The sequence below is a fragment of the Podarcis liolepis genome, assembly GCF_965112155.1.
Source record: "Podarcis liolepis genome assembly, chromosome: 1".
Lineage (NCBI taxonomy): Eukaryota > Metazoa > Chordata > Lepidosauria > Squamata > Lacertidae > Podarcis > Podarcis liolepis.
In genome coordinates, this window is record NC_139554.1 from 61,917,343 (window position 1) to 61,944,921 (window position 27,579).

Genomic DNA, 27,579 nt, shown 5'->3' on the forward strand with positions numbered 1-27,579 from the left:
TGTACAGGCAAGCCATAGTTAACCTGAAATATGAACTAGGCACTTTCAAACTTATTGCTTATACTCTTAACAACGATATTTTATCAGTTGTGTACCTGCCTGAATCACTGGATGTGCTTTTGTGTGTGTGTGTGTGTGTGTGTGCGCGCGCACACACACACACACACACACACACACACAGTCGTACTTTGGATCCTGAATGCCTTGTGAGTCGAACATTTTGGCTCCCAAACACCGCAAACCCGGAAGTGAGTGTTCCGGTTTGAGAACATTCTCCGGAAGCCGAACGTCTGACGTGGCTTCCGCTTGCATCCAGGTTGTCAAATGTTTTTGGAAGTCAAACAGACTTCCGGAATGGATTCCATTCGACAACCAAGGTACGACTGGAGGAGGGATGCTCAGTATATTTCTAATAATTCTAAGTTTTTAAATTCACTTTGTGAGGTTTCTCCCACTATTTAAAAACTCCTTTCTCTTTTTTTTTAAAAAAAATATTATGTATTGACAGAATGAAAGATCTAGCAATGGGACCAGAACATTTAAGGAATGTTACATACATAGGCACACCCACACATCATATTTCTGCTTTCACTTTTAAATACACACAAGCATTTTTAAACTAAATTAAGCAAATTTTCTCTCTTGGAAGTCTAAGCAAGTTTAGACTGAAGAAACAAAAACAAACAGTGGTTGTTCTATATGCTACTTCCTTAAAAAGCAATTGGAAATCAGAGACGTTAGCTTTTTTTCTTGCAGTAAATCATAAGAAGTCCATTTCTGCAATGATTTACATTCAATAAACCTTGAAATAAATTATATGTTTCTTACTTCTTCATTCTATTACTTTGTACTGCATTAAAGGGGCTGAGACCAACAAAGCTAAGACACTCCCTTGTACCTTACTATATGGGCTGATGGGTGCCTTATATACTCCATAGTCTGCTTCTATGCTTTAAAGAGGGAGTGTGTTTTGCACGGAAGAAGGAATGGGTGAAAGGAGACATGCTTAATCCTTCCATCTCCCAGTTGTCCCCCTGTAACCTCCCCTTGCTTTTCTCTCCATCAGGTCTTAAGTTCTATTTGTGATGGGATTAAGTAGAATTATTTTATCTGCATGTATCTAATGTGCAGTGAATTCTGTGGCTAAGACAGAATTTAGCTTGCTGAAATGTTGATAAATGCAGAGTCCATTGACACAATTCATCCTATTGGATTCATCTCAAAAGTCTGTACTGTTTAAGGGAAAATTTGGGTTGTTTATCCCTATGTTTTTTACCATCTTTGGCTCAGAAGCTTTTAAAACGTGGTTCTTTGTATTCCTGGTTTTGTAGTTTCTAGTATAAACATGAATTTAGGAAATTTATTGTCTTTTCATGGAAACATCCAGCTTTTGTGATTTTACTTCATTTACTGGTCTATGCTAATCAACCATGCTTGTTTGCTATCCAACCTGTGGTAAATGCTAAGCAAGAAACCATGTTGGAGTCATAATTATTTAGACCAGAAAACAACTCCTGAGTTGGAACATTCAGCCCATAGTCAAATGAGAGAGAAACCGGAGTCAGAGAGACACACCATAGATTCTTATAGGATAATTTTACAGGCATAAGGGCAATGAGGGGAGGGATGGAAATCTCCCTGTTGAGATCTAGCAACTTGATGTTTCAACCTGTCTAGACATCCTGCAAGTCTATGCACCTTCAGTTGTGTCTGAAGGCTCACGGCTCTTTTCTCACGTAGGTTTGTGTGAGGCTTGCTGAAAGCTACACTATTTCCTGCTCCTTGATTTTGCATTTTCATCACTGATACTTAATTCACAAGTCAGGGCACTGCCCGAGGTGGGAATTTTATCCATTATCAATAAGGCATTATTGCTGTTAGTAATTTTTGGTGCAACATAAATCTCATCCTGAATGCTGGATATGAAACTCTTTTGTTGTTTACATTAATAATTAGCTTGAAATGTGTACATGCTGCTGAAAAGGGATCAATAATTACTTGCCTGTCCTCTGAAGCATTAGATACTAGGGCACAATCATCCACTAATGATAGCAACTGAACTGTTTCTTCAAATACCTTACTTTTTGCTAGGAGCTTTTCAAGGTTAAATAGATTACCATCTGCTCTAAATCAGATCTTTATTCTCACATTAACATCATGGAAGGCCTTCAGAAGCATAGTAGCAAAACTGTGCATTAAAAAGAGTTAGTGCATGATCACATCCCTAGTTGTAGTTTCAGAAGAGAATGGGAAAACACCATCTTTCTCCATCAGTCTATCATTCCATTGCAAGATTGCCTCACCTCTGCGTTAAATCCCTCTGGGCAGCTGAATATAGCAAGTCAATTTAAGATGGAGTCTCTGTAGAAAGTACCAAAGGCCTTTGTAAAAGTCATGCCACACTTAATGTAGCACACATTTCCTAGATGTCCCAAATTATCCACTGGACAAGTAATGGGAGGAGCCTGTCCACCACATGCCTCTGTGAGTTTACAGAAACACACTTCTCTTTTAAACACTATGGTGGCACTGATCGCTAAGAGATCCAAGGAGAAAACATGGAAAACATGCCACGTGAAGTGGTCCTAAGTATAACAGGCAACTAGTTTAGATTAGTGCGTTCTGTAGATATGGGTTAAATATCTGCCCTATTTTGCATTCTGGGCAGGACCTCAAATTGTGTCGGGAGCATAGGTTTTTCTAGAATTTCAGTGGTTTCAATCTGAAAACAATATGTGAAGCCTGATGTAGCTCAGATATAGTCCTAAAATGATCAGCTCCCACATGCCAAAGACGTTGGTGCAATGAGACTGTGATTCAGTATTGTGATCCAGAAGAGGCAAGAGCTTATCTTGAGAGAAGAGCATTATAACAACTTGCAGAATAATTTAAAGGTTCTCATGTTGAAAGATGTGAGTGGGACATTTTATATTTTGTACCATAGGCAGGGTAAAAATCATGTTTTCAACAACATTTTAACCAAAACCATTTCCCGTCCCTGGGGAGATGACGTTGTGAACTGGGAGCAAGCCCTCCCCATGCGCATGGAGTGCGATAGCCCCTGCGCCATTGGTTGCTCCTCGGCCATGTCATCCCAAGGCTGTCCAATCCGGACGGTCCGGGGCCATGGCACGGGCTATTTAAACTGCCCACAGCTGAGGACATGTTCCTTTACTCCCTGGTATTCCATTAAAGGAATCTGAGGGGTGTGCTCTCTGTCCAAAGCCCCAGAAGGGCCATGGCACAACCCCTAGCGGGGACCCTGGGGTAGTTCCTAGTTGATGTGCATCAGCAGAGCTTCCCCTTCTGGTGGTTAACCCTTCCAAGACTCCTGCAGACAGGCAGGAGTCAGAGATAGTTGTGTAGTTTCCAATGTCTAAGCCAATACCACTCATATTCCATAACCAATAAAGTTGTGGCCTTTTTCACCCATTAACCTAAAATATTGTTTCATGTGTTTTTATTCCACTTCCAGGGAGGGTTTGGGACCTTGCCACGCAATGGAATGGGTTGAGTCAGGAATCTGCAGGCAAAAGAAAACCGAAAGACAAATTACTACACCTATGCAAAGGTTATTTGTAAGGGCAAAAAAGCTGCAGTGATTACCAAAGAGCAAACATAGTCATTTTAAACAATTTTTGGGGGGAGGGGTGCACACCAGATGGTATAGTTTCAGCCTACATGGCAAACAAGACCAAAGGCAAGGAAGTGAAACAACAATAATGATAATATGCAGTAATAATATCAGACAAAATTCAGATTTATGCCAATGTATGCAATGGGGATCCCCTTCCTACCCTTTTTAGGAGGGTCCACAGCCCTCCAAAACAAATTGGAAGGCTGTGTGGACAGGAAAAAGGGTAAGTCCAATTTTGCTCAAGCAGAAATCTGTTGTGCAAGTGGGACACCACAATTGGATATCACCCGATACATGGGTATCTTACTAGTCATGTGTTAAGTAAATGCCTTCTAGAATCACATCATCACCATCTACACATAGTCTATTTTTCAGGGATGAGAATGGTTTAATTTGAATTTTTCAAGGTCGAAAGCCTGTTATAATAAAGGTCAGGAAATGAAAAAATAACCTTCATTTCCTATAATAAATATAATAAGGTTGGAAACACAAACACACAATTTTGTGTAGCATTGAGTGCTTGTCTCCTAGAAACATAATGTCACTGTCCTTCGATAAAACTGGAAAAAAATAGAGAATCCAGATAATGTGCTATATTCCCAGGTTTTTAAATGGCAGCCTTAATTTAAATATAGAGATGCATGAAATCCTCCTAAGATGTGCTGCTAATCTTATTTAAGTGCTTTTTAAGCACTCTTGAACTGCCTACCAATGTTTTGCCTTAGAAAGAACAGACAAATCCTTCAGATTTGGTCCTTTTTCCTGTGTTGGTGCAACAAAATTCACTAATGAGAGAATCTTGTTAAATAATAAGCTGTCAACATACAAGTGAGTCAGCAGTGCAACGCAGTGACTAATAAGGCTACTGCAATTACATGTTGCATCAATAGAAGTGCGGGGTCCAGAACATAAGAAGTATTGGTGCTACTCTATTATGTCTTAGGCGGACCTCAACAGGAACACAGTGTCCAGTTCTGGGTACCACAGTTGAAAGGAGATGTTGACAAACCAGAACATGTCCAGAGAAGGAAGTAAGAGATACGGAGGGACTGGAGACCAAATGCTGAGAAGAAAGGTTGGACAAGGTTGTTTAACCTGGAGAAGCAATAAATAAAAGAGGTTGCATCTGACATAGCACTGTGTGAATGCTCCATCAGTACAAGGATTTCTGCTTGTGCAACTTAATGTTCTACTCCATTCCTCCCCCCATTTTTTTTTGTAGGGGTTCATCCAACTCAGATCAGTGGAGAATGTGCAGTGCTCATGGGGGAGGGGGAACTCTCATTATAGAAGTGGAAGTTGTTGCACTTACAAGATACAGTAGTTGAATACTTCCCCCTGTATCATTCCTAGACAGTCACCACCAGTCCAATGCCAATACAGTGGTACCTCTGGTTAAGAACTTAATTCATTCTGGAGGTCCATCCTTAACCTGAAACTGTTCTTAACCTGAGGTACCACTGCCGCCACATGATTTCTGTTCTTATCCTGAAGTAAAGTTCTTAACCTGAGGTACTACTTCCGGGTTAGCGGAGTCTGTAACCTGAAGCATTTGTAACCCAACGCGTTTGTAACCCAAGGTACCACTGTAAGCATATATGTAATTGAAATTTAGACACCCCCCCCTTGACTCAGTTTGCAGGAGTCCTCTTGGAGCTCTTCACAAAATATTTTTGCTTTAACAACTCTGAACAATTTGGTATCAGCTAACTTGGCTACCTCACTACTCCACAAGCTGCCTGTCCACTTATTTCTTGACTACTATGGGTTGAGTTGTTTTAAAATGTCCACTGAAGCAATTTATATTCCATCCCTAGTACAATGAAGAAAGTGTGTATAGGATGTAGCCTGATTGTCTTTCTTTAGCGAAATAATTTCACATTTACATCTTAACAACTGTTTCCTTTTAATTTGTTTTTCTGTTTCATGGTTGAAAACGTAACAGGTTTGAAGTATTTCCCACCATGCCACGATGATCTGGGTAACTGATCTCTTACCACTTCTGTGATGCTTATATAGTTCATCTCGGTAATACATCATTAGTTTCAGATCTCAATTTTGCCCAGATGATTTAAAAAGGGGATTGCTCATTATATGAACACAAACGCAGAGACCCATCACAGATAATCTTGTGGGTTGCAGTTAAGACCCAGACATCTGACAAAATCATTGCCTATGCATCTTTCAAGAAGACAAGAGGAAAATTAGTGCAACTGAAGAGGGAATTAGCAGGAGAGATTCAGTAAATAGTGCTTAGAATGATCTTACTTCAGGGCTTTTGAAGTCACTTAAGAAAAATGTGTGAAATGAATTTACTTCATCAGGTTGTTCTGACTTATTGGAAGTGAGGTGTGAATGCCAAGAGGCTTTTCCTTACAGACTTAAGAAGCTATAAAGAGGAATGTTATTCATGGAATTAAGCTGGTTGACACAGTACAATAATACAGTTATAGTGAGATAAATCTATTGAATTTAAATATCTGTATCTAGATACCTAGCTATAACACCATAGTTGCTGTGGAGATTGTTAAGGGACTGAACCTTTCAACACTTACTAACCCTCACATGCAAATTCCTTGCCTCAGGGGCACCTCTCTGAGAGCTGTTGACTGGCAAGATCCAACTGCTAGGAAGGGAAGACTCCTTCAGTCTTGGGCTCAGAGAAGTCCAGCTGCTTAGGCCCGCTCACTTGCCTCACAGGACCAATTCAGGAGCTGTTGCCTGGCAACTACCAACTGACATGAAGGGAAGACTTCCTTTCATTATGGGTTGTGTGATATCCATCTGCTCAGCCTCACTCCCTTGCCTCAGGACACCTTAGGGAGCTGCTCTCTGGCATACCAGGGAAGATCAATGATGATGACAGGAAATGCTGTCTGAGTAATCTTGGTTTCCTTTGGACACCATGCAATTTCTGTTCCTGACCTCGGTTTGTGTGTGATTTTTATTTTGAGAATCTTTTGTAAGCCACTTCATCAGGGTCTGAAGTCTACAAAGGGGGTGAGGTACAAGTATTCTACATAAATAATAAAATACAAACATTACAGAAATCCTTGAAGGAATCATACAGAAGCCACAATCAATCATGTATAACTGAACAGATATAAAATATGAGAAGTCCCACATGCAACCCTGAGATGGGAGTGAGAGGAACGTGGGACAGTGTATTCCTCCTGACCAAGTAACATATATGGTGGAGAAATGCAAATAACTATGGCACTGCATATTAGTCAATATTTTATCATATGGTTTATTCTGGGCATTAATAAGAAGCTTGTAAGAAGTATGATAGCTGCCCTATTACATGACAAAAAGCTAGGTAAATGTCATCTTCATAGGCTTTATACATGGAACATATTATTTTGTTTTTATTTTTTATTTTTTCTGAAATAATGGATCTCTTTTAGTCTGAGCACATTAAGGCAATGGAGAGTTAAGTCTGAGATGTTATTCCAAAGATTTCCCATCAAGTAATGAAAAAACAAATTGCATTCAAAAAGATCAAAAGGGAGAGAAAATTAAGAGAAGTTCTCTTCATTGTGGTGCAGAGTTTTTGATGCACTTACCTTGCTTGAAAGTGACTTTGTGAATGTTATTTACGGAATTTCATTTTACAAATGATACCACCAGTGGTGTGAACTCTGCAGCCCTGGTCCCCAGACTTCAGTTACAGTCCAGGGGAACATAACAAGAGGCAACTCCTCCCATGGGGCTTTGCATTATTATTTTTTAAAGGAATGACTCCCCAAGAAATGCTTGCTGGAAGAAAAAATCACATTTATCCTTTGGGGCTCACAGTGATAAAATAAGCTAAAAATTCTGCATCCATGGATAGTCTAAAGAAATTATTGATTGACCCAAGAATGAGACAGAAAAAGTGTGTGTGTGGGGGGGGACTTTCAAGAAACTGGAGGACAGATTTTGGCACAGCATTAGGGTTTGTTTGTTTTTCTCACATTCAACTCTAGTAATTTTGTAGGCTATTTAGATGCTAGTTATATAGGTAGGACTGGAATAAAGGGAGAAAAACAACATTCTGAAAAAGGGATAAGATGATGTGAAAAGTGATAAAATTGTCCCCATCAGGAAAGTTGGAGTGTCAGAAGAAAGATTTCTAGTCAAAACACTCTGATCTGCTAAAGTAGCCTTCCCTGTGTAGAAAGGTTTTCTTTTTTTAAAAAAAATGGATCATTTCAATGTGTGCTCTCAAATATGTCCTGAAGTAGTATAGTCCCCAGAAAAAAACAGCAATGTGTTGTGTTTTGTCCATGCCTGTGTTATTTACAACAGAAAATATAGTCTTGCATTGTATTCTGGGATCATAGTATAATATATCCACTATAATCTCCTCAAGGTAAAGCATCTTTCCAAACGGAATTACTCTCACTTCTACCTCCCCACCCAACCTAGAGAATGATTAAGAATGAGAACCAAATGCTCCAGAATTTATCCTGTTTAACTAATGCTCATCCATTTATTATGCAAGTTTTTCTGAGGGAGACACCTGCCAAATTCTGCCATACATTCCAGTTTCCTTTTTCTGCTGCCTAGCCATCTTCAACCTTGTTATCACTAAAAGTAGCCCAAGTTGTTATATAGGACTTCTTCCAATGTTTCATCAAAGAGTGTTAATAGTGCTTGGGCGGACAGAGAAGAATCCCCTTTCTGAAAGGTACGCAGGTAAAAGTTGATCTATAAAAAGTATAAGATGCCTCTCTCTTGGGAGTTTTTGGGTGAATTTATGGCAATCAGTTAATAGGTTATTTTTCATTTTTAGATTAACTTTTTGAAGACTGAAATGGAAAGGAAGAGCAAAATGATCAGGGATCTTCAAAACGAGGTAAGAGGATCCTTAGCTGTCAGAAACATACCTAAAATATGTACATCATTAATGATAGTGTACAATTACTGTATATTAGTTATCTGTATTTGTTTCTGTGGAATTAAATAAAAAGTTACAGAGATTGGATGCCTGGGGTATTTACAATACCCAGTTCCTATTCTGCCATATTTTTACACCTTGTTCCTTTGAGCAACCTGGCCCCATTCTAGGGAAATAGTCTTTGCTGACTCCAGTTAACCCCTTAATGATATATTGTGCAACATTCTATCTTGTGTTCAAGGCCTGAAGTTTGGAACCTGTATCCAAGGGGCTGCCAAGTGTTGGGAGTTGTAGTCCAGCAGCATTTGTAGGCCAACAGGTTAGCCATCCCCACTCTATCCCACCTGCCTTGTTGTTAATTCTGTCCTGGAGTTTTAGTGCTAATCTGGCATGCTTCTGATATCTGATTATTTTCTGGTGACTTGTATTTTTGGTAAGCCTGCGTTTCCCAGGTTTTCCCTGTTATGATAACATGCCTGTTCCAAACTCCTGTCTGCTTGTTCTTTTTATGAAATCTGCATTTTTCCCCCACTGGTTTTTCTTGTCCTGGGTTCTTTGTCCCTGCCCTGACTGAAAAATGAACATTCAGAAATAACTATGTCTGTTTGCCTTAAATTCACATTTTAGTGAATGGTTTTCTTATGGCTTAGATATAATAATGGATTTTTAACTATATGATCTGAAACAGGAGGAAACAAGTATTTGAAATTCTCTGTAGTAAGACTGATTCTCGATAGGGTTGCCATATTTCAAACAGTGAAAAGCCTGCCAGAAAAGTTTTGCAAATTTGCAAAAAATGACATTTTTGAGTTTTTATTTTGGTAAATGGCACAAACGACCCTGCCAACATGGGGTTGCCATACGTCCAGACTTCCCTGGACACGCGCGCGCACACACACACACACACACACACACACACATATATATATATATATATATATATATATCTGATTTCTGTCCTGACACTACTGCCGACTACAGTATTCTGAATATGTCCGAGAAATTCCAGACGTATGGCAACCCTAAACAGGTTCTGTTGTCTTTCAAAAAACAAGAGAGAAAGAAAGAATGTACAATTGAAAATGGGAACTATCTGGTTTTGCTTATATTACATCAAATTCCCAGCACAATCCTACTCAGAGGTAAGTTCCACTGAGTTCAGTGATTCATTTCTTTGAGTGTATGAATAAACAGTGTTTCTCAAAGCAATCAAGTTCTATTAAGACCAAATCCAAATAATTCACCAGCTCTGTGGTGAGATGTTCTTTGTGAGAAGTTGTTGTCTAACCGTTTAAGGGCATTTACAGTAGGCTTGTGAATCCGCTCCTTTTTTGAAGAAGTGGCTATGTTTTGCTGATTTATTTATTTTTGTATAAATATTTATACACAATTCCCCCCCCCCGTGAGATGCTCAAAGTGAGTCACAAACACAGTAAAATAATAACAATAAAATCAGTGCAAAAACTTGTGAAAAGCAGGAGCATCGGGAACAAAATTCTGTGAATTGGTCAATGAAAAAAAGCACATTTAAACAAAACAGTTTTAAGCCATCTTTAAAGTTGTAAATGAGGAGATGGATAAATCTTACAATTTTGGTTTCTCCCTCTCTCCCTCTCTCTTTCATTTTTTTCCAGTCAGTTCTCCACATTTCTGCATCAGAAATTTTATTTTAGGTTCACATGGAAATTCATATGCAGTTGGCATGCTTTTCTCCTAAGATACACATTTTTGCAAGAGATTTTCCCTAACATCATTTACTGTATCAAAATCATTTATCTGGCAGCTTTTTTTTAAAAAAAAAGTCAAGGTGGTTTAAAATAATCTAAAATAAAAATCCATGAAAAAAGCTCAGTACATGAGTGAATGCAATATAGCATTTGCAAGTAACTTGGTGGAGCAGTTGAGAGGAATGAGTGAATAAATATGTGCCAGAAGCATATCACCACTGGCTCCTGACTCACTTCAGAGGGGATGCAAATGACACAGGGTGGGCATTACAATAGAGAAAAGCCCTCTCCCTAGTCACTGCCAAATGGGTTTCTGCAGGCTGTAGTATGCCCCAGAGGGCCTCACTTGCAGACCTTAGTGATCAGGCAGGAATATACAGGCACTCTTGTACTATTTTCACTAAAATACACACTGTCCCCCAATATATGCCTATATGTACACATGCATTTGGATGGAGAACAGCATCTCCAAAATCACAGCAGTGCAAATTTCAAAGGATAACTCCATTTTGGTTTGGGAAACACAAATTAGGTAGGTTCACATTAAAATGCAAAAGAAACAAAATTCTTCCCCATCTCTACAGAGTTAGTATCATAAACACCAAAAATACCTGCATTATATTTCGTCGTTTTTAAGCTGCCTGTTTTCAGGTAAAGGTGATATTAAGAAATAACTCAATTTAGGTTTCTTCAAACCATTGGATATCATTTTAGCACATTTTGGGGTTTGCAGCTCCTCCAGCTGTGTGAAGTATTTGATCCCTGGTAGCATAAAGAGCTTTGATCTTCTCTGCCACTTTATGTTATATATCAGCTTGGTTGAAGCATTTGTCACCCACCAGCTCCTGCGAGACAATTTCATTTTCTACCTGCAATCTCTCAAGCCTCTTTGGGATGGGAAATGCGCTAAAATGTCTCTTGGGGAGTCATACAAAAATCTATGTTCTCCTTTCACATAAAACGCTTTAAAAGACGCATAAAAATAAAAGGTATGAAATGGAAGCTTATGGCTGCTTTGGGACTGCCTGCATCGGTTCACCTAAACGCTTAGCGGTGCCTAATGAATTTTGATGAATGCTATTCTTTAAACAAGACTGGAACTTCACAATGCTTTCATCAGCATGTTTCAGTGAACAAAAATGCAAAGCGCTGGCCTTTTTGTAAACATCCTTGTCGCCTGGATGCACTGCTAACTCTGTGGTCATACTTTTCTGTAAGCTTGGGAAGTTTAGCTTTACCACCTTTAATAACCCCAAGGAAGCAAAAAAAAAATTCCATGTTATGATTGTTCACAAGGGATCAAAAGAATACCCTTTTCTGTTGGAAATTGAACGGGGAGATGATTTGGTTGTTTATACAGTGGTACCTCGGGTTATATACGCTTCAGGTTACATACGCTTCAGGTTACAGACTCCGCTAACCCAGAAATATTACCTCGCGTTCAGAACTTTGCTTCAGGATAAGAATAGAAATCGTGCAGTGGCAGCGAGAGGCCCCATTAGCTAAAGTGGTGCTTCAGGTTAAGAACAGTTTCAGGTTAAGAACAGACCTCCAGAATGAATTAAGTTCCACTGTATGTGCAACGCAGTCTCACAAGGTTTGCTGATGAAAAGCCTTGAGTCATACTGACAGTCAAACTTTAGTGGTCATGCTATGGGTGGCCACTGAATCAAAACTCAAAGGAAACTATGGTTGTGCTAAAAGCCAATGCCTGGTGATCTGAGTACACCGTATCAGTAGGCACCCAACCAGCTCAACCCATGGGAGAGGGGCTAAAAGTAAGCAATGGCTGACTAAAACCCATATGTGCTGTGAGGTCGTGGGTTAAATTCACTTTGGGTAGGTTCTTTTCCCTGACCTTTGACATCTGATATGTGTGCTTTCAGAGCCTCCTCTATTCTTGTGGCTGTAATCTGTTTAATTCCCCACTCTTTAATTGTTGTAACCCACCCTGGAACTTGCTGGTGAAGGGTAGATAATATATTTAATAGTAATAGTAATAATAGTAATACCATGGTTGGTGCATATAGCTGTGGTAGGTTTCTTAGTGGGAGTTATAGCATAGCTGGATCTGACTGCAAGGCTCCATTTGCAAAATCAAACTAAAGTTTAAAAGGTTGATTTTAATTCTTATTAAAACATGTGTCACCAGGAGTGTACCTACCAGATACTTGCTTTTAAAAAGAAAAAGAAAAAAAAAGATCATATTGTTTGACATGCTGGGCCTTACCGCTATGTAGTAAATTAAATTAAATTAAATTAAAAGTGCTGTTTGCAATGCAATCAAGCAAAGTTTAAATAGAAATGGGAATAGAAAATATAAGCAGTTCCCAAGGAAATGCATGTGTAAACATATAGATGTCGTTCTTGGATTCTTCAGGACCTGTTAATAAATATTCCAGGCAAACAGCTGAACACAAAAGGGTGCCATATCTCCATCTTGATGTCCAAAACCTGCTGCTAGCAGAGTACAGCCTAGAATCCCTTAGGTTTGAGTGGTGGGGTGGGAGTTGAAGCTGCCTGAACCAGTTTGTTATACTGATGCTAGTTATATCTTTTTGTATCTCAATGGGAAGGGGGCAACACAAAAGTGATGGGTAGGTTCACCCTCTTTTCTCTGAAATCAACCACAGCACAGGATCAATGAGTCATTTATCTTACCCAGTGCTTTTTTCTAAAAAATGCTTAGGAGTACTCATTTTGACTCAAGAAAACCACCATTTTATAGTTCAAATCGCGAAAAAGAAATACATTAAATGGACAAAAGTACAAAGATTCACAAAACATTTGGGTGTATGCGTCCCCTTGCGTCCCCCCAGAAAAAAGCACTGATCTTACCTATCACCTTCAAAACAGACAACTGGTTCAGTTAATCCTGAGACAAAGACCTGAGGAACTCAAATAAGATCAAATATTGTTGTAATTAAAAAATCCTAGCATGCCATTTTCCAGCGTCGGCGGATATAGTTTTGGTTTTAAAAAAGAACAAACTCTCACAAAGTTGTAGAAAAAACTTATTACATTTTTCACCCCATAGTTAATGTAAGTGAAAAGCAATCCTTACATTAAAGGAAATAGAAAAAATTGCTTATGTGGGATTAATGGTACCGGCAAAATCTTTGTGATGAATTGCATTGATTCTGCCTGAAAGAGTTTCCTATATATAATTTTTAAAGGCTGCTTGCCAAAGATACTTGTAGGCAGGCATACGATGCAAGCTAAGAACTCTGGCCTATCTATAGTTTATTTATATTTATACTATATATACAGATAGGTTTCCTTTTCAGATGCTTTCCAATGAGGAACACAAAATTAAACATACAATTTAACATTCAATTTAAAATTAAAATGTAAACTATAATTAAAAAAAAAAAAAAGCCCAGAAGGCTAGTGATAGAAAAGTATGACCAGTACAGCATGTCTTGCCTGCAATCTTTTGCAGGCTGACTAAAAGGTGAGCCCCACTGAAATGAATGGAAGATACATTGAGCAGAGTTTTCTCTCTACATTGCAGGTGCTATGGGAAAGTTTGTATGGGAGAAGTTTTAAATGGTTTTCTCCTTGAGCCACCTACGTCCAATTCAACTTCTTTTTATTCCAGAACATTGGACTGGTCTTCCAATTCTGATACCAGCTCTAGAGCCAGTGAAAGCCCCTTAGGATGCCTCTTAGCAGCTCTTCCAGATGCATGTATGTTCTATGCTTGTTTAAAAACAACAACATTCACAACATGTCTATGGACTCTGCCCTTCCAAATGAGGAAAGCAAAACACCACTTGGAGAATGAATGAGGCAATCTCCTCCACCTTGCCATTTGTTATCCGTGCAATAGACTGGGAAAGAGGAAAATAGAGCCCAGCTGAGGGTTCACAGTGCTGCAGCTCCATTGCTAAACAGCACAAGCGGGTGAGCAGGATGTAAAAAGAAATCTGGTGCCCAGAGTAGCCTTGGGAACCAGGTCAACTGGTCAATTAGGAGGCTTTCTGAGGCTGGTAGCCAAGTGGAATTGCTGCACAACACAACTGTGGTGAGTGCAGCAATGTCACTGACGGGATTTGAGCTGAGGTTAGATTAGGTTCCTACATCTGTAAAAAGCAGTAAATATTTTCCCATAGCAACCGAGCTGAATAGGCACAGCAGGACCCTGTGAACCTCTTTGTCAATATAATAGCTTATAGAAATGGGTCACCAAACTATTATTATTAAGGTAGAAAGATATAAATGTCAGAGTTTCTGGAAAGAAGAATTAAGGGAGCACTTGAGTCTCTCTTTGTACTGAGTTACAAAACAAGTTAAAAACACAGAATAAAATGAACTGTAGGAAAGATCTGCTTTTTTTCTCCAGAGGACCTCTTCAAGATAATTTAGTGGAGAATTTTCTTGGTCTTGTGACAAGCCTTTCAGATTTTCTTTTCCATGCATAGAGGTCACCAGCTGCATGAAACAACCACATGAATATAGCTATAGGTCCATACATGTGCCCTTTACAGACTCATAACTTGCTTTATGGAGACTTGTGGGGCAGGATAAATCAGGATAAATCAAGACAGCACATGATCTTGCAAATAAATCCATAGAAATTACTAGCCCATTAAAATGTTTACTATCTCGCCTATCTATATGTGGGAGATTAGCAGCCAAACCTAACAAATAGATATTCTTGCTAGTTAGCATGAGAAGGGGCTAAGTTCACAGAGCTATACTGCTGATAGGCAGATACTCAGACCATAGAAATACAATTGGTTGAGAGAGCTCTGTGTGATGTCATTTCCCCTCCTCTCCTGAAGAGGAAGGACCATATAGTACTTCCTTCTCCTCCCTCTCTCTTCTTCATCAGCAATGGAGACATGCCTCTGCTTGGTCCAGCACAGGCAAATGCCTGAGGCATGGCATGGGTATAGCCAGGATTTATGTTGGGGGAGGGGGGAACAGGCTTCATGTTAGGGGGCAAGAACCTTAGTTAAGTCTTTTTATTGATTGCCCCCCCTGGCTACGCCCGTGGCCTGAGGCTGCTTATACTGTAAATGTAAGTATTTAGCTGCATAGTTTTTATTGCTGCTATTGGTGTGAACCAATGCAAGGTTATAACTAAGCAAATTATATTTTTAAACTTACTTCCCAAGTTGTTGTCTGATTCTTTGTTAAGTGGGTAAGAAAGGGAGAGCCAACTTACATCATAGCTGGGCTTGCTCAAAACAAGCATAACTCCTATGCTTTGCATTTTGCTGTCAAAGGTGGGATGTTCAACCCACACACATGGGTGTCTTGAGCAATTAATTGCAAGTACTGTAATATATCCTCTCCTACCCATTAAAACGCATCCCACATTGTATTGGGCATTTGTGGCACATTGGGACGACGTTTAAATGAAGGAATGAGAGTCAAAAAGAGAGAAGGAACCAACAGCCTCCCTATTTCTAAAAGCTTTCCTGTTTGCCTGGATGCCATGTTATTCACCACAGGTAAGTGATTGACCATTTACAAGCCTCACCTAAGAGGGTCAGTATACAGTGGTGCCCCGCAAGACGATTGCCTCGCAAGACGGAAAACTCGCTAGACGAAAGAGTTTTCCGTTTTGGAGGTGCTTCGCAAAACGAATTTCCTATGGGCTTGCATCGCAAGACGACAATGTCTTGCGAGTTCCTGCTGGTTTTTTCCCCTCCCCCCCCTTTTCTAAGCCGCTTATCAGCTTATCCGATCAGCAGATAAGCTGCTAAAAGCCGCTAATAGTGCTAATCCGCTAATCCGTCAATGGGCTTGCTTCACAAGACGAAAAAACCGCTAGACGAAGAGAATCACAGAACGGATTCTTTTCATCTTGCGAGGCACCACTGTATATGTGTAGAGGGACACAGGTGGTGCTGTGGGTTAAACCACAGAGCCTAGGACTTGCCGATCAGAAGGTCGGCAGTTCGAATCCCCACGACGAGGTGAGCTCCCGTTGCTTGGTCCCTGCTCCAGCCAACCTAGCAGTTCGAAAACACGTCAAAGTGCAAGTAGATAAATAAGTACTGCTCCAGCCGGAAGGTAAACAGCATTTCTGTGCACTGCTCTGGTTCGCCAGAAGTGGCTTAGTCATGCTGGCCACATGACCCAGAAGCTGTATGCCGGCTCCCTCGGCCAATAAAGCGAAATGAGCGCCGCAACCCCAGAGTCTGTCACGACTTGACCTAATGGTCAGGGGTCCCTTTACCTTTATATATGTGTGGAAGTTCCTTGAAACTTATTATTCACATTGTGTTATTAATGTTTTATTTATGAAAAGAACATTCCCATGATTTAAGACAACCACATGTCATTGCTAAACCTCAGGATTCCAGGCATAGACATACCTTTCAAAAAATCTTAGAGTATGCATTGCATTTTTGACAGCACTTAACACAGTAAGGGATTAACTAGACTGCCACTGCTTCATATCTCTTTTGACCTCTTCCTTGTAATGTTTAGGTAAATACAATGTATGATGTGCCATCACTGCATTATGTATTTTCCTGTACACAGTGTACATTTTCCCAGTGTAAAATAGCTAACGATGAGAGGTGGGGGCAGAGAAATTCCCAGTGACAGTAACACTTTTATAGTTAGAATAATCTAAATGCATAAAAAAACTAGAAAAGCTGTTGCTGAAGTTTCTGTTTCTCTGTATGTTCTAATATATAAGTGTGATGGAAAACAATATATCTAAGGTCATATAAATAGCTCTGGCACTGTAAGCTGCATGCCATTGGGATCCATTGGTCACACATGTTGAGATGACCATGTGACTCTGCTAAGTACTACTCTTGAGTGCTTGCTCTTAGTGATGTTCATAATGGCAGTTTAATTACCTCAGCATATGGTATCAGCTCACATGTAGAGCTGTTTCCACAATGGAAAAAGCATGTGTCCCAGCTCTCATTTGTACAGAATGGATTATTGTGTAGGAAAGGGGCTTTTCAAATGTGACTCATCGAGCCCTCATTTAAGTTATGCTGCTGGAATATCTGCACTGGAACAATCACGCCTACCTGCTAGATCCTGTTGTCTATTGATCAGGGTAATACAGTTTGACTTTTATGAGTCAAGACACTTGAATGTTCTTTGCACAACATACAAGTTACTTACAACTCTGATCCATGCCCAAACATTTTGTCCAAAATGTCCCCCAACTTGGCAGAGCAGATTTTACTGATGTATGAAGGGCTAAAGGGAAGAGAAGAGGAAGGAAAAGTTCAATTGTATGAGCAGAATTTCATGCCATTGGGAGTCTAGGAGTGCCACATGCCTTTGTCAGCATCTGTTTTTAAAAAATGTAAGGACCAAAGGCAAAAGAGGGAAAATACGGGAAATGGTTATTGTTATATGGATTGTATTACCAACTGCATAGTTAGACAGGTGAGTTCCCCTATTGCAACAGTTCATAAAATTTGCACTACTTGAACATTGCTGGTTGTCTTAGCAGACCACTTAATTTTTTTATTTTTGAGGTACCAGTATTGTAATCCAAAACAGTGGTGTATTGGCCAGGATTCTGAAAAGGGACCCTTTAACTGGTAATATTTTAAGGGTGGCGGGATTGAATGGTAGACTGTATAGCAAAGCCAGATTTTGAAAAACATGAGCCCTAGGTCAGGACATTGTTAACCTATTTGATAAATCCAGTCCAGGCCAAAAATGAATGCCAGGAAAAGAAATGTAAGTGCAGGTCCAAGTATGTATATTATCTACCTTTCTGCAACCTTTCCACAGTACACCTGAATGGAATTCATGGCCAGCAGACTACAGTTTGCGATCACTGCTGAAAACATTTCCATCAACAATGGGGGGGGGGGGGGAATGCAGATATTCTTAAGGAATCAAAGAAGTCTTAAGTGTGCCAAAGAAGTGAGATTATAAAATGTGAATCAGAGCTAGCGGGGTTGCTTGAAAATCTTGTAGAAGATTTTGTGTGTCAGGCTTGCTACATAATTAGGGAAGTGATAAAAGGAGCACAGATTCATTTGGAAAGTTGGGTTACAGGCAGTACAGTCCCATAGTTCAAGCAGAACAAAGTCAAACATGTAACCAGTGAAGGATGGATTAAAGGAAGCACTGACATTTGAGCCATTAACACAGATAACCTTTCTCCTTATGCTCTCTTCTACAAAGATGATATACAAAGCATGGATTATTTGGTTTAAACGGTATATGAAATTACCTCATGCATCTCAAGATTAAATCCTTGGACGTACCAGCTGTAAGATAAATAATCAGCTCACACTTAATGTTTTGTACTCAGTTTCAGAGACTCTATAGAGAGGGATGCGGGTGGCGCTGTGGTCTAAAAACCACAGAGCCTAGGGCTTGCCAATGGGAAGGTTGGCGGTTCGAATCGCCTCAACGGGGTGAGCTCCCGTTGCTCAGTCCCACCTCCTGCCAACCTAGCAGTCTGGAAGCACGTCAAGAAGTTCAAGTAAATAAATAGGTACCATTCTGGCGGAAAGGTAAATGGCATTTCCGTGCGCTGCTCTGGTTCGCCAGAAGTGGCTTAGTCATGCTGGCCACATGACCCAGAAGCTGTCTGCAGACAAACGCTGGCTCCCTCGGCCTATAGAGCGAGATGAGCGCCGCAACCCCAGAGTCATCCGCAACTGGACGGTCAGGGGTACCTTTACCTCAGAGACTCTATATAAGAGATTCTGGAATCGGTTACAGTTGTTTCATTGTAGCTGCTTTAAAAATATGGTAGTGGATTCTAGTGATGTGAAAATCACAAGAAAATGTGGTGTTGCTATACCTTCTGTTTTAGGCCAATAACAGATACAGTTGACATTCAATACATTTTTAAATGGTAACTTAAGAGTATGTGACCCTATTTCATTTAAAATCTCCTGATTGTTTAATGAACTACGTTAGCATCTGAATTGTCATGAGTCACAGAATGTTCATATGCATTTTCTGAGGTAATTGGTGTGTGTGGGAGTATGCTAAGGAGTGACAGTTGTGTCAATTCCTGTTTCTCTCAATTTCATTTTTTTTTTAAGTTTTAAATTCAGTTAGCCAATTTCCCAGTTTGCATTCTGCTCCCCCCCACAAAGTACATTGTGTGTACTTCTCATAAGATATGTATTTTTATATAATTTCACCATATACGTGCGTGTGTGCAATGTCCCCTAATATAATACATATATCCCAGTTTGGTGTCAGCTGCAGATTTGATGAGTATCAATTCCTTCATCTAAGTTACTTATAAAGATATTGAACAACAGCAGGCACAGGACAGAACACCCCACTTGTCACTTTTTTCCAGGATGATGAGGAACAATTAATGAGCATGGGTTAGGGGGTGCAAAATACTTGCCTTCCCTGGGCACTGGCAACCCACGCTACGCCACTTTTTCATCCATCAGGGTGACCAAGGCTGATTCATCCAGGCCTCAACCCAGACTGAAATTTGTCAAGATAATCCGTTCTGCAGCTGAACTGTCACTATTCTCTCAAGCACTTTACAGTGGTACCTCCAGTTGTGGAAGGGATCTGTTCTGGAGCTCCAGTCAGATCCTGAGGTTTTTACAACCGGAGGTGGCTGTTCTGCGCATGTGCGCGCGGCGAAACCCAGAAAAATACTTCCAGGTTTGCCACGTGTGTATGCCAAAGGATACGTAACCAGAGGTGCTCAAAAGTAGAGGTACCACTGTACTCAAAAAGGGCATTTGTGCATGGGTGGATGATGCCAAGTACTTCAAGGACCAAGGAGGTCATATTTAGGAGTAGTCACACTCCTTTAAGGAACCAGGCACCTCCCCACCTACCCACAAATATGCCTTAGGCACACCCTGTACTCTCAGCTAGCTCATATTACCCATGATGGGTAGAGGTTGAGAGAGTGTGCTATGAGCGAAACTGCTGCAAGGTACTACCTAAAATTCTAGAAGCATGCTTAGATTTCAGTAAGAAAAGCAGCAAACGGAGATTTCCATTTATTTGAATTTCTTCCCCCATCATCGTTTTACAGTTCATTAGTCCCAAATATTAACACTTCAAGAAGCCTAAAACTACCTATTTAACATGTATAATTATTCAGCTCAAATTAATTTACATTTCAAGTACCTTCCATTTTACCTTTATAAAGCCTTATCCAGCCTGATTAATGAATATTTCAATCTTCAAATCAGTTATTTTCAATCATGTCAACATTTTCTTTAACTTATTTTTCCTCAGTGCCACCAGCCAAATGACTTACATGATAAAACTCACAGTGCTTGCATCAATTTGCATTACTATCCTTATTGCCTTTTCTAAAACTAAATTCATCAGCAAAGGGTACAAGGCCAAATTTCTCATAATCCCCAGATTTTAAAATGAGGACAAAAACCCACATGTGAAGGACAATAGGGAAAGCTACTATCTCCTCCTCCTTTTTTGTTAGCTGCTTTTACTGCCATTTACCTCCCTGCTGCTGCTTTCATGTTTTTTCTAATCCAAAATGACCTCAGCCAATCAAGGAAGATACCATAAATGTGCTAATGTCACATTACCATGTAACCAACTAGATTTGACTGTCACCATGAAACTGGGAGTGAGGGTGTCATAGGAGACTTAGAGGACGCACCATTCTGGAAGCCAGACAATAAGCTTACTGTACCGTCTCTCTCCATTGAGAACAGAACAGTACAGTCATATCTCATGTTATGTTTGCTTCATGTTACGTTTTTTCAGGTTGCGTCCTGCGGCAACCCGGAAGTACCGGAAAGGGTTACTTCTGGGTTTCACCACATGCGCAGTAGCACTAAATCGCACTTTGCGCATGCACACAAGCACCAAATCGCGCCCACACCTGCGCAGATACGGCACTTCAAGTTGTGGGCTTTTCACGTTGCGAAGGGGCCTCCGGAACGGATCCCGTTTGCAACAAGAGGTACCACTGTATAAGAAAATCCTGATTCAATCCAGACACAACTAAATTCAGTGCCATACACAGATTGAGTCATATAATGAGCACTCCCACTTTACATTGTGGGTGCCCTTTGCAGGATGGCGCATGGTGCTACAGTTCCCAGGCAGCTTACTGGGAAATGGCGCTGGCTTGCCTCTCAGTGTTAATTTTTGGAGGTTCACGACCAGCCTCAGTAATCAAGTTTCTTGCTGGGAGGTGGGGCCAGCCCCATTTATAAATAGGGGGTGGAGCCGACAATAGAGATTCACCCTCCCTACCTTTCCTTTGTTTAATGTTTCTTGTTTGCAGGTTAACTTTTTCTTCCTGTTTAGTGGGCACTGCTATGGTCTTTGACTGGTTGCTGTTGAAGGACCGGGAATAAATTTCCCTGCATTGGCAGGTTTTGTCTTCCCCGTAGCAATTCATCACAACTTTGGCGGTTATGGCCTTGGGTGGAATCCTTTAGTCTTTTCTTCCCTATTTGAGGGGGGGGCATGAAGTGGTGACTCCACCCCCTGCAGAGGCGATTCCAGGGTCCCCTCTTAAAGGGGTTATATATATGGGTGTCACAGGCCATACACTGAGAAGTCGTCAGTGAACTACCCTGTGTGCGGGGACATGGGCCTGGCTGCCTGCTACACTTACATCTCGCAGAGCACCCCCCTATCCCATTTACCCTGATGAGCCCCAGTTCCCCCCGGCCTAAGACAAGGGCTTCCTATATGAAGAAGTTTAATAAAGTTGTGGCCTAATTTTAATTCCATATAATGTTGTCAGAGTCTTTATTCCTTCCTTATGATCCCTGGGGACTGGGGCTGTCACCGCCTGGTCACGCAATGACACTGGCCACACAAAGGGTAATGTTTCCCCCATCGCTCAAATGATTGATGCCAACCCTCACTATGACCACTTACAGTGAATGCAGCCAGCTGTGGTTTAATATTCTCACCACTATATTATTATCATGCACAGGAACTCTGCCAAATACACCATATATTAAAGAGTATCTGCTTTCCTTATCTGTCTTATCTCCCCATTGCCATCATTAAAATCCAGGAAGGGTGGGGATGGCTCTGTATGCATTTACAGTGGTACCCCGCAAGACGAATGCCTCGCAAGACGGAAAACCCGCAAGACGAAAGGGTTTTCTGTTTTGGAGGCACTTCGCAAGACGAATTTCCCTATGGGCTTGCATCGCAAGACGAAAGCCCATAGGGAAATGCTGGCGGTCGGGAGCAAAGACTTTCGCCCACAGCCGGCCTTCAGAAGAGGACCTCTTCAGAAGAGGACCTCTTCTGAAGGCTGGCGGGGGGCAAAAGTCTTTGCTCCCCCCGCCTGCCTTCCCCCCCCCTGCCCCGGGCGATCTTAAAATGCTGGCGGGCGGGAGCGAAGCGTTCGCTGCCGACCCCCAGCATTTTAAAATCTCCAAGGGACAGCAGAGAAGTCTCTGTCCCGGGGAGATTTTAAAATGCTGGGGGTCGGGAGCGAAGCGTTAGCTGCCGACCCCCAGCATTTTAAAATCTCCCCCTGTCCCGGGGAGATTTTAAAATGCTGGGGGTCGGGAGCGAAGCGCTGCCGACCCCCAGCATTTTAAAATCTCCCCGTGTCCCGGGAAGGTTTTAAAATGCTGGGGGTCGGGAGGGGGGGCGGGGATACCTGCCCCAGCCGCCCCACTTCGGAAAGCTGTTCCAAAGTGGGGAGGGGGGGCGGGGACACCTGCCCCAGCCGCCCCACTTCGGAAAGCTGTTCCGAAGTGGGGAGGGGGGCGGGGACACCTGCCCCAGCCGCCCCAATTCGGAAAGCTGTTCCGAAGTGGGGCGGGGGGGCGGGGACACCTGCCCCAGCCGCCCCACTTCGGAAAGCTGTTCCGAAGTGGGGTGGGGGGCGGGGACACCTGCCCCAGCCGCCCCACTTCGGAAAGCTGTTCCGAAGTGGGGCGGGGGGCGGGGACACCTGCCCCAGCCGCCCCACTTCGGAAAGCTGTTCCGAAGTGGGGAGGGGGGGCGGGGACACCTGCCCCAGCCGCCCCACTTCGGAAAGCTGTTCCGAAGTGGGGCGGGGGGGGGCGGGGACACCTGCCCCAGCCGCCCCACTTCGGAAAGCTGTTCCGAAGTGGGGAGGGGGGGCGGGGACACCTGCCCCAGCCGCCCCACTTCGGAAAGCTGTTCCGAAGTGGGGCGGGGGGCGGGGACACCTTCTGAAGGCGGGCAGGGGGCGAAAGTCTTTGTCCCCCCTGCCTGCCTTCCCAGGGGCTTTTAAATCGCCCCGGACAGCGGAGAAGTCCTCCGCTGTCCGGGGCGATTTTAAAATGCCGTCCGCCAGCATTTTAAGATCGCCCCGGACAGCGGAGAAGTCCTCCGCTGTCCCAGGGTTTTTTAAAATGCTGGGGGTGGGAAGAAAAGGCCTTGTCCCCCCCCCCCCCAGCCTTCAGAAGAGGTCCGGGGACAGACTGTCCCCGGACCTGGTCTGAAGGCGGTTTCCCTAGGAACGCATTAATTGATTTTCAATGCATTCCTATGGGAAACCGTGCATCGCAAGACGAAAAAACCGCAAGACGAAGAGACTTGCGGAACGAATTAATTTCGGCTTGCGAGGCACCACTGTACTCACTTAAAGTAGTGGGCTATAAGAATGGGAGAAAAAGACCAGGATTGGAAAGTTAAAGCTAAATAACTTTCATTTTAGCTTAAAATAACATAACAAGATAGATTTATTTGCAGGTTGAATATGTTGTGATACTTTGCTTAATAACGACTTATCAATACTACTGTTGCTCCATTTACGTTAATGCTGTACTGCTTTAAAAAGATGGTTGTGCACTTGCTCTAGTTCCTGTTGCTATACTGATACCAATTATCCTGTTAGCTTCATTCTGCAGGCTAATTAGAAGACTTCACCGGAAGTCCCACCCACCCAATTTCCCATCCCCCTTACCTTTGAGGCCTTTCTGGGTCTTCACCAGATGTCTTCCTAGTGAGGGAACTTTCTGTTTCTTCAGGTTAATGGCTGACACACTGGCCTCAGCTCTTTCCAAAAACTGCAACTGGAGTCTCTTCCTCTTTGCAGACCTTCTTGACTGCTAAAATAAAAAAATTCCTTCCAGTAGCACCTTAAAGACCAACTAAGTTAGTTCTTGGTATGAGCTTTCGTGTGCATGCACACTTCTTCAGATACACTGAAACAGAAGTTGCCAGATCCTTCTATATAGTGAGAAGGTGGGGAGGGGTGTTACTCAGAAGGGTGGTGGGAATGGGAGATAGGCAGATAGAACTGCTGCTTTCCATGATTTCAGCTTAAGTTATGTCTCGGCTCCCTCCTCTCAAAGACTGCCTGACTACCCCCTAAACAGTGCTGAGCATTATATTCTCTACAGCCAAAACATTCCAGCTAAGAACATTCACTGTAATCCCAAAGCTTCATTGGTTTACAACTGTGGCCATCAGATTTTAATAGAATGCCTACAAAAGAAGTTGACCTCTTTATGTTCCACTAAATTATATAATAGCTGTGTATTCTGACCGACTGTTATACAGTGGTGCCTCGCAAGACGAAAAGAATCCGTTCTGTGATTCTCTTCGTCTAGCGGTTTTTTCGTCTTGCGAAGCAAGCCCATTGACGGATTAGCGGATTAGCGCTATTAGCGGCTTTTAGCGGCTTTTAGCGGCTTATCGGATCAGCTGATAAGCGGCTTAGCGGCTTAGAAAAAGGGGGGGGAGGGAAAAAACCCCGCAGGAACTCGCAAGACATTTTCGTCTTGTGAAGCAAGCCCATAGGAGATTCGTTTTGCGAAGCACCTCCAAAACGGAAAACTCTTTCATCTAGCGAGTTTTCCGTCTTGCGAGGCATTCGTCTTGCGGGGCACCACTGTAATTTGAAACTTATTAAGGCACAAGACCCTCTGGGGCAAAAGCATCAGTTAACCTGCCTCTTGGCAGAGTGCCAGCTGAACCCCAATGCAATGCATTCCAGTTGTGTCAGGCCAGTCACAACACAATAGCCATTGTGCTCATGGAACCTTGTTCTTTCAAGAGCACAACTGCTGAATCCAACATATGTGTTGCACAAGACATTGTGCAGCCTCTAGCTAGTGCCATTATACTCAGAGACTGTTAAGCTCTCTGTGTTGCAATGTCCTGATGAAATATTGGATTCAGCTAGGAGATCAGTCCCTCCTCCCAGTTAGGTATTTGCAATTCAAACTGTGTTCAAAATTGTTGTGGGAAACAAAATGAAACAACATTTAAAATCCTCCTCAGAAGTATACAGCTACTTCTACTACAAAGATTTCTAGCAGCCATTTGACAAAACTGCAGACAAATAATTAACATAATGCAAAAGATTATAGCTTATAGTTCTTCCACACAGTGTGGTGTTATCTTCTCTAACATAACAATACAAACCCTGGCCAATGGGGTATGACAAATTGATGCAATCTCAGTCCTGTCACTCACATCAGCCAGGGTGGATGACAAATCCCTGTACCACTGGGGCAGGCAAATTACTGGACCTGGCACAGCCACTAGGCAGATGCGGTCAAGTGATAGCAGTACTTTGGCAAGGACAACTAAGCCTCCCCTAATCCACAAAACACACAGTTTTGGAATTTTCCACACACTACTTCCAGCAAAGATCCCACCAGTGGTACTTCAGCCCGCCTGCATGTTTTGTGGACAGGATGGGCAGAGGTTAGCGGAAGCCCGGAGGTCTGAGCAGAGGAATACCCCCCCCCCCTGCTTCCAGCCTGGCACAAAGGGCAGGTGGGTTGGAATGAAGCCTTAAATGTGACATGAAACATGCTAAAATAATATAACACTTTGGGATAAAGCTCCATTTATTTATTTTATTTAGCGAAATTTGTATACGGCTTAATGGTAAATAAAACATCTGAGCTGCTTACGAAGAACATAAAATCTACATTAAATTGTCTATGTTAAAATCAAGTTTTTTAAAAGTATTGACTTCAATGGGACTTATTTCTTTGTCGACATGGATTGTAGCTACAAAAGAAACTTTTTTACAATATGCATTCAAGGTCACTTCTATATTTTCTCACTGGCTTTTTTCATATTGATAATCTGCACTCTTATCACAGCAGGAAACAAGATCTCAGATAATTTATATTTTTCCTTTCTTGGGAAGAAAGGCTTTGATTTTCATTGTTCTTATCAACTTTGTTCCTTCTCTTCATATTTTTTCCATTATTGCTTATTTCCTTCTTACCTGTATCTATTTTTTTCCCCAAAAACAAAACAAAACCCCAAAACAAAAAAACCTGTAATGGCTGTTTTCCAATAACTTGATTCCTTGTATACCATTATATTCCTATTTCCACCAATGCTTTGCAGGGTTGTGTGAAGCAGTGTCTGGGCGAAAATTGGAAAAATGTTCAACAACTATTCTGTTTAGATTTTCACTATTAGAAATATGGCAACCCTAAGGTGTACCCTGTTACATTAAGTCCTTCTTTTGATGTCCTTAATAGGATGCACTGTACTATCCTTCATTCTGTTTCATATCAAAGGCCTGAGAGCTGCATTCCTTATTGGGTGATATCCCACAGGCCACGTGCCCATGGTGGAGAGTGACAGAGGCAAGAGTGGGTGGAACAACAGATAGTAGGTTGCTTTCAAGCCACACAAATGTCAGAGGTTTCTACAGTCTCTCTCTCACACTAATATATCTCCATCCTCCTTGCCAACAAGCAAGAGGCATTACTACCATTTAAGGGCACATTTGAGGTTGTTGTTGTTTAGTTGTTTAGTCGTGTCCGACTCTTCATGACCCCCATGGACCAAAACACGCCAGGCACTCCTGTCTTCCACTGCCTCCCGCAGTTTGGTCAAACTCAGTTTAGTAGCTTCGAGAACACTGTCCAACCATATCATCCTCTGTCGTCCCCTTCTCCTTGTGCCCTCCATCTTTCCCAACATCAGGGTCTTTTTCATGGAGTCTTCTCTTCTCATGAGGTGGCCAAAGTATTGGAGCCTCAGCTTCACGATTTGTCCTTCCGGTGAGCACTCACGGCTTATTTCCTTAAGAATGGATAGGTTTGATCTTCTTGCAGTCCATGGGACTCTCAAGAGTCTCCTCCAGCACCATAATTCAAAAGCATCAATTCTTCAGTGATCAGCCTTCTTTATGGTCCAGCTCTCACTTCCATACATCACTACTGGGAAACCATAGCTTTAACTATACGGACCTTTGTTGGCAAGGTGATGTCTCTGCTTTTTTAAGGTAGAATAGCATTTGAGGTAGAATAGCCCAATAGCCAATCAGGGATGACCAGAAAAAAGTCCTAGTCTCTTAAAAAGCAACCAGTCAGAACCCACTGTGTTCTTTTGTGGAATTGGTTGGGATGCCCTGCTTTCATTATCCAACTGAAGATTCAGGAAGTCAGGTATAGGTCCTGCTTTCACCTCTCATTTCCAAAGATTAAAAT

At 41.9% G+C, this 27,579-nt stretch overlaps 1 protein-coding gene across 5 annotated transcripts in view; it reads left to right on the forward strand.

Moving 5' to 3' along the window:
• The window catches only part of LUZP2 (leucine zipper protein 2), a 326,571-nt gene that overhangs the window by 185,910 nt on the left and 113,082 nt on the right, over window positions 1-27,579 (forward strand). For all 5 annotated transcript variants that reach the window (XM_083464752.1, XM_083464751.1, XM_083464749.1 and 2 more), the window contains one exon: window positions 8,415-8,477. In XM_083464752.1, the coding sequence (XP_083320878.1) occupies window positions 8,415-8,477 (63 nt within the window). The remainder of the gene's footprint in view (window positions 1-8,414; window positions 8,478-27,579) is intronic.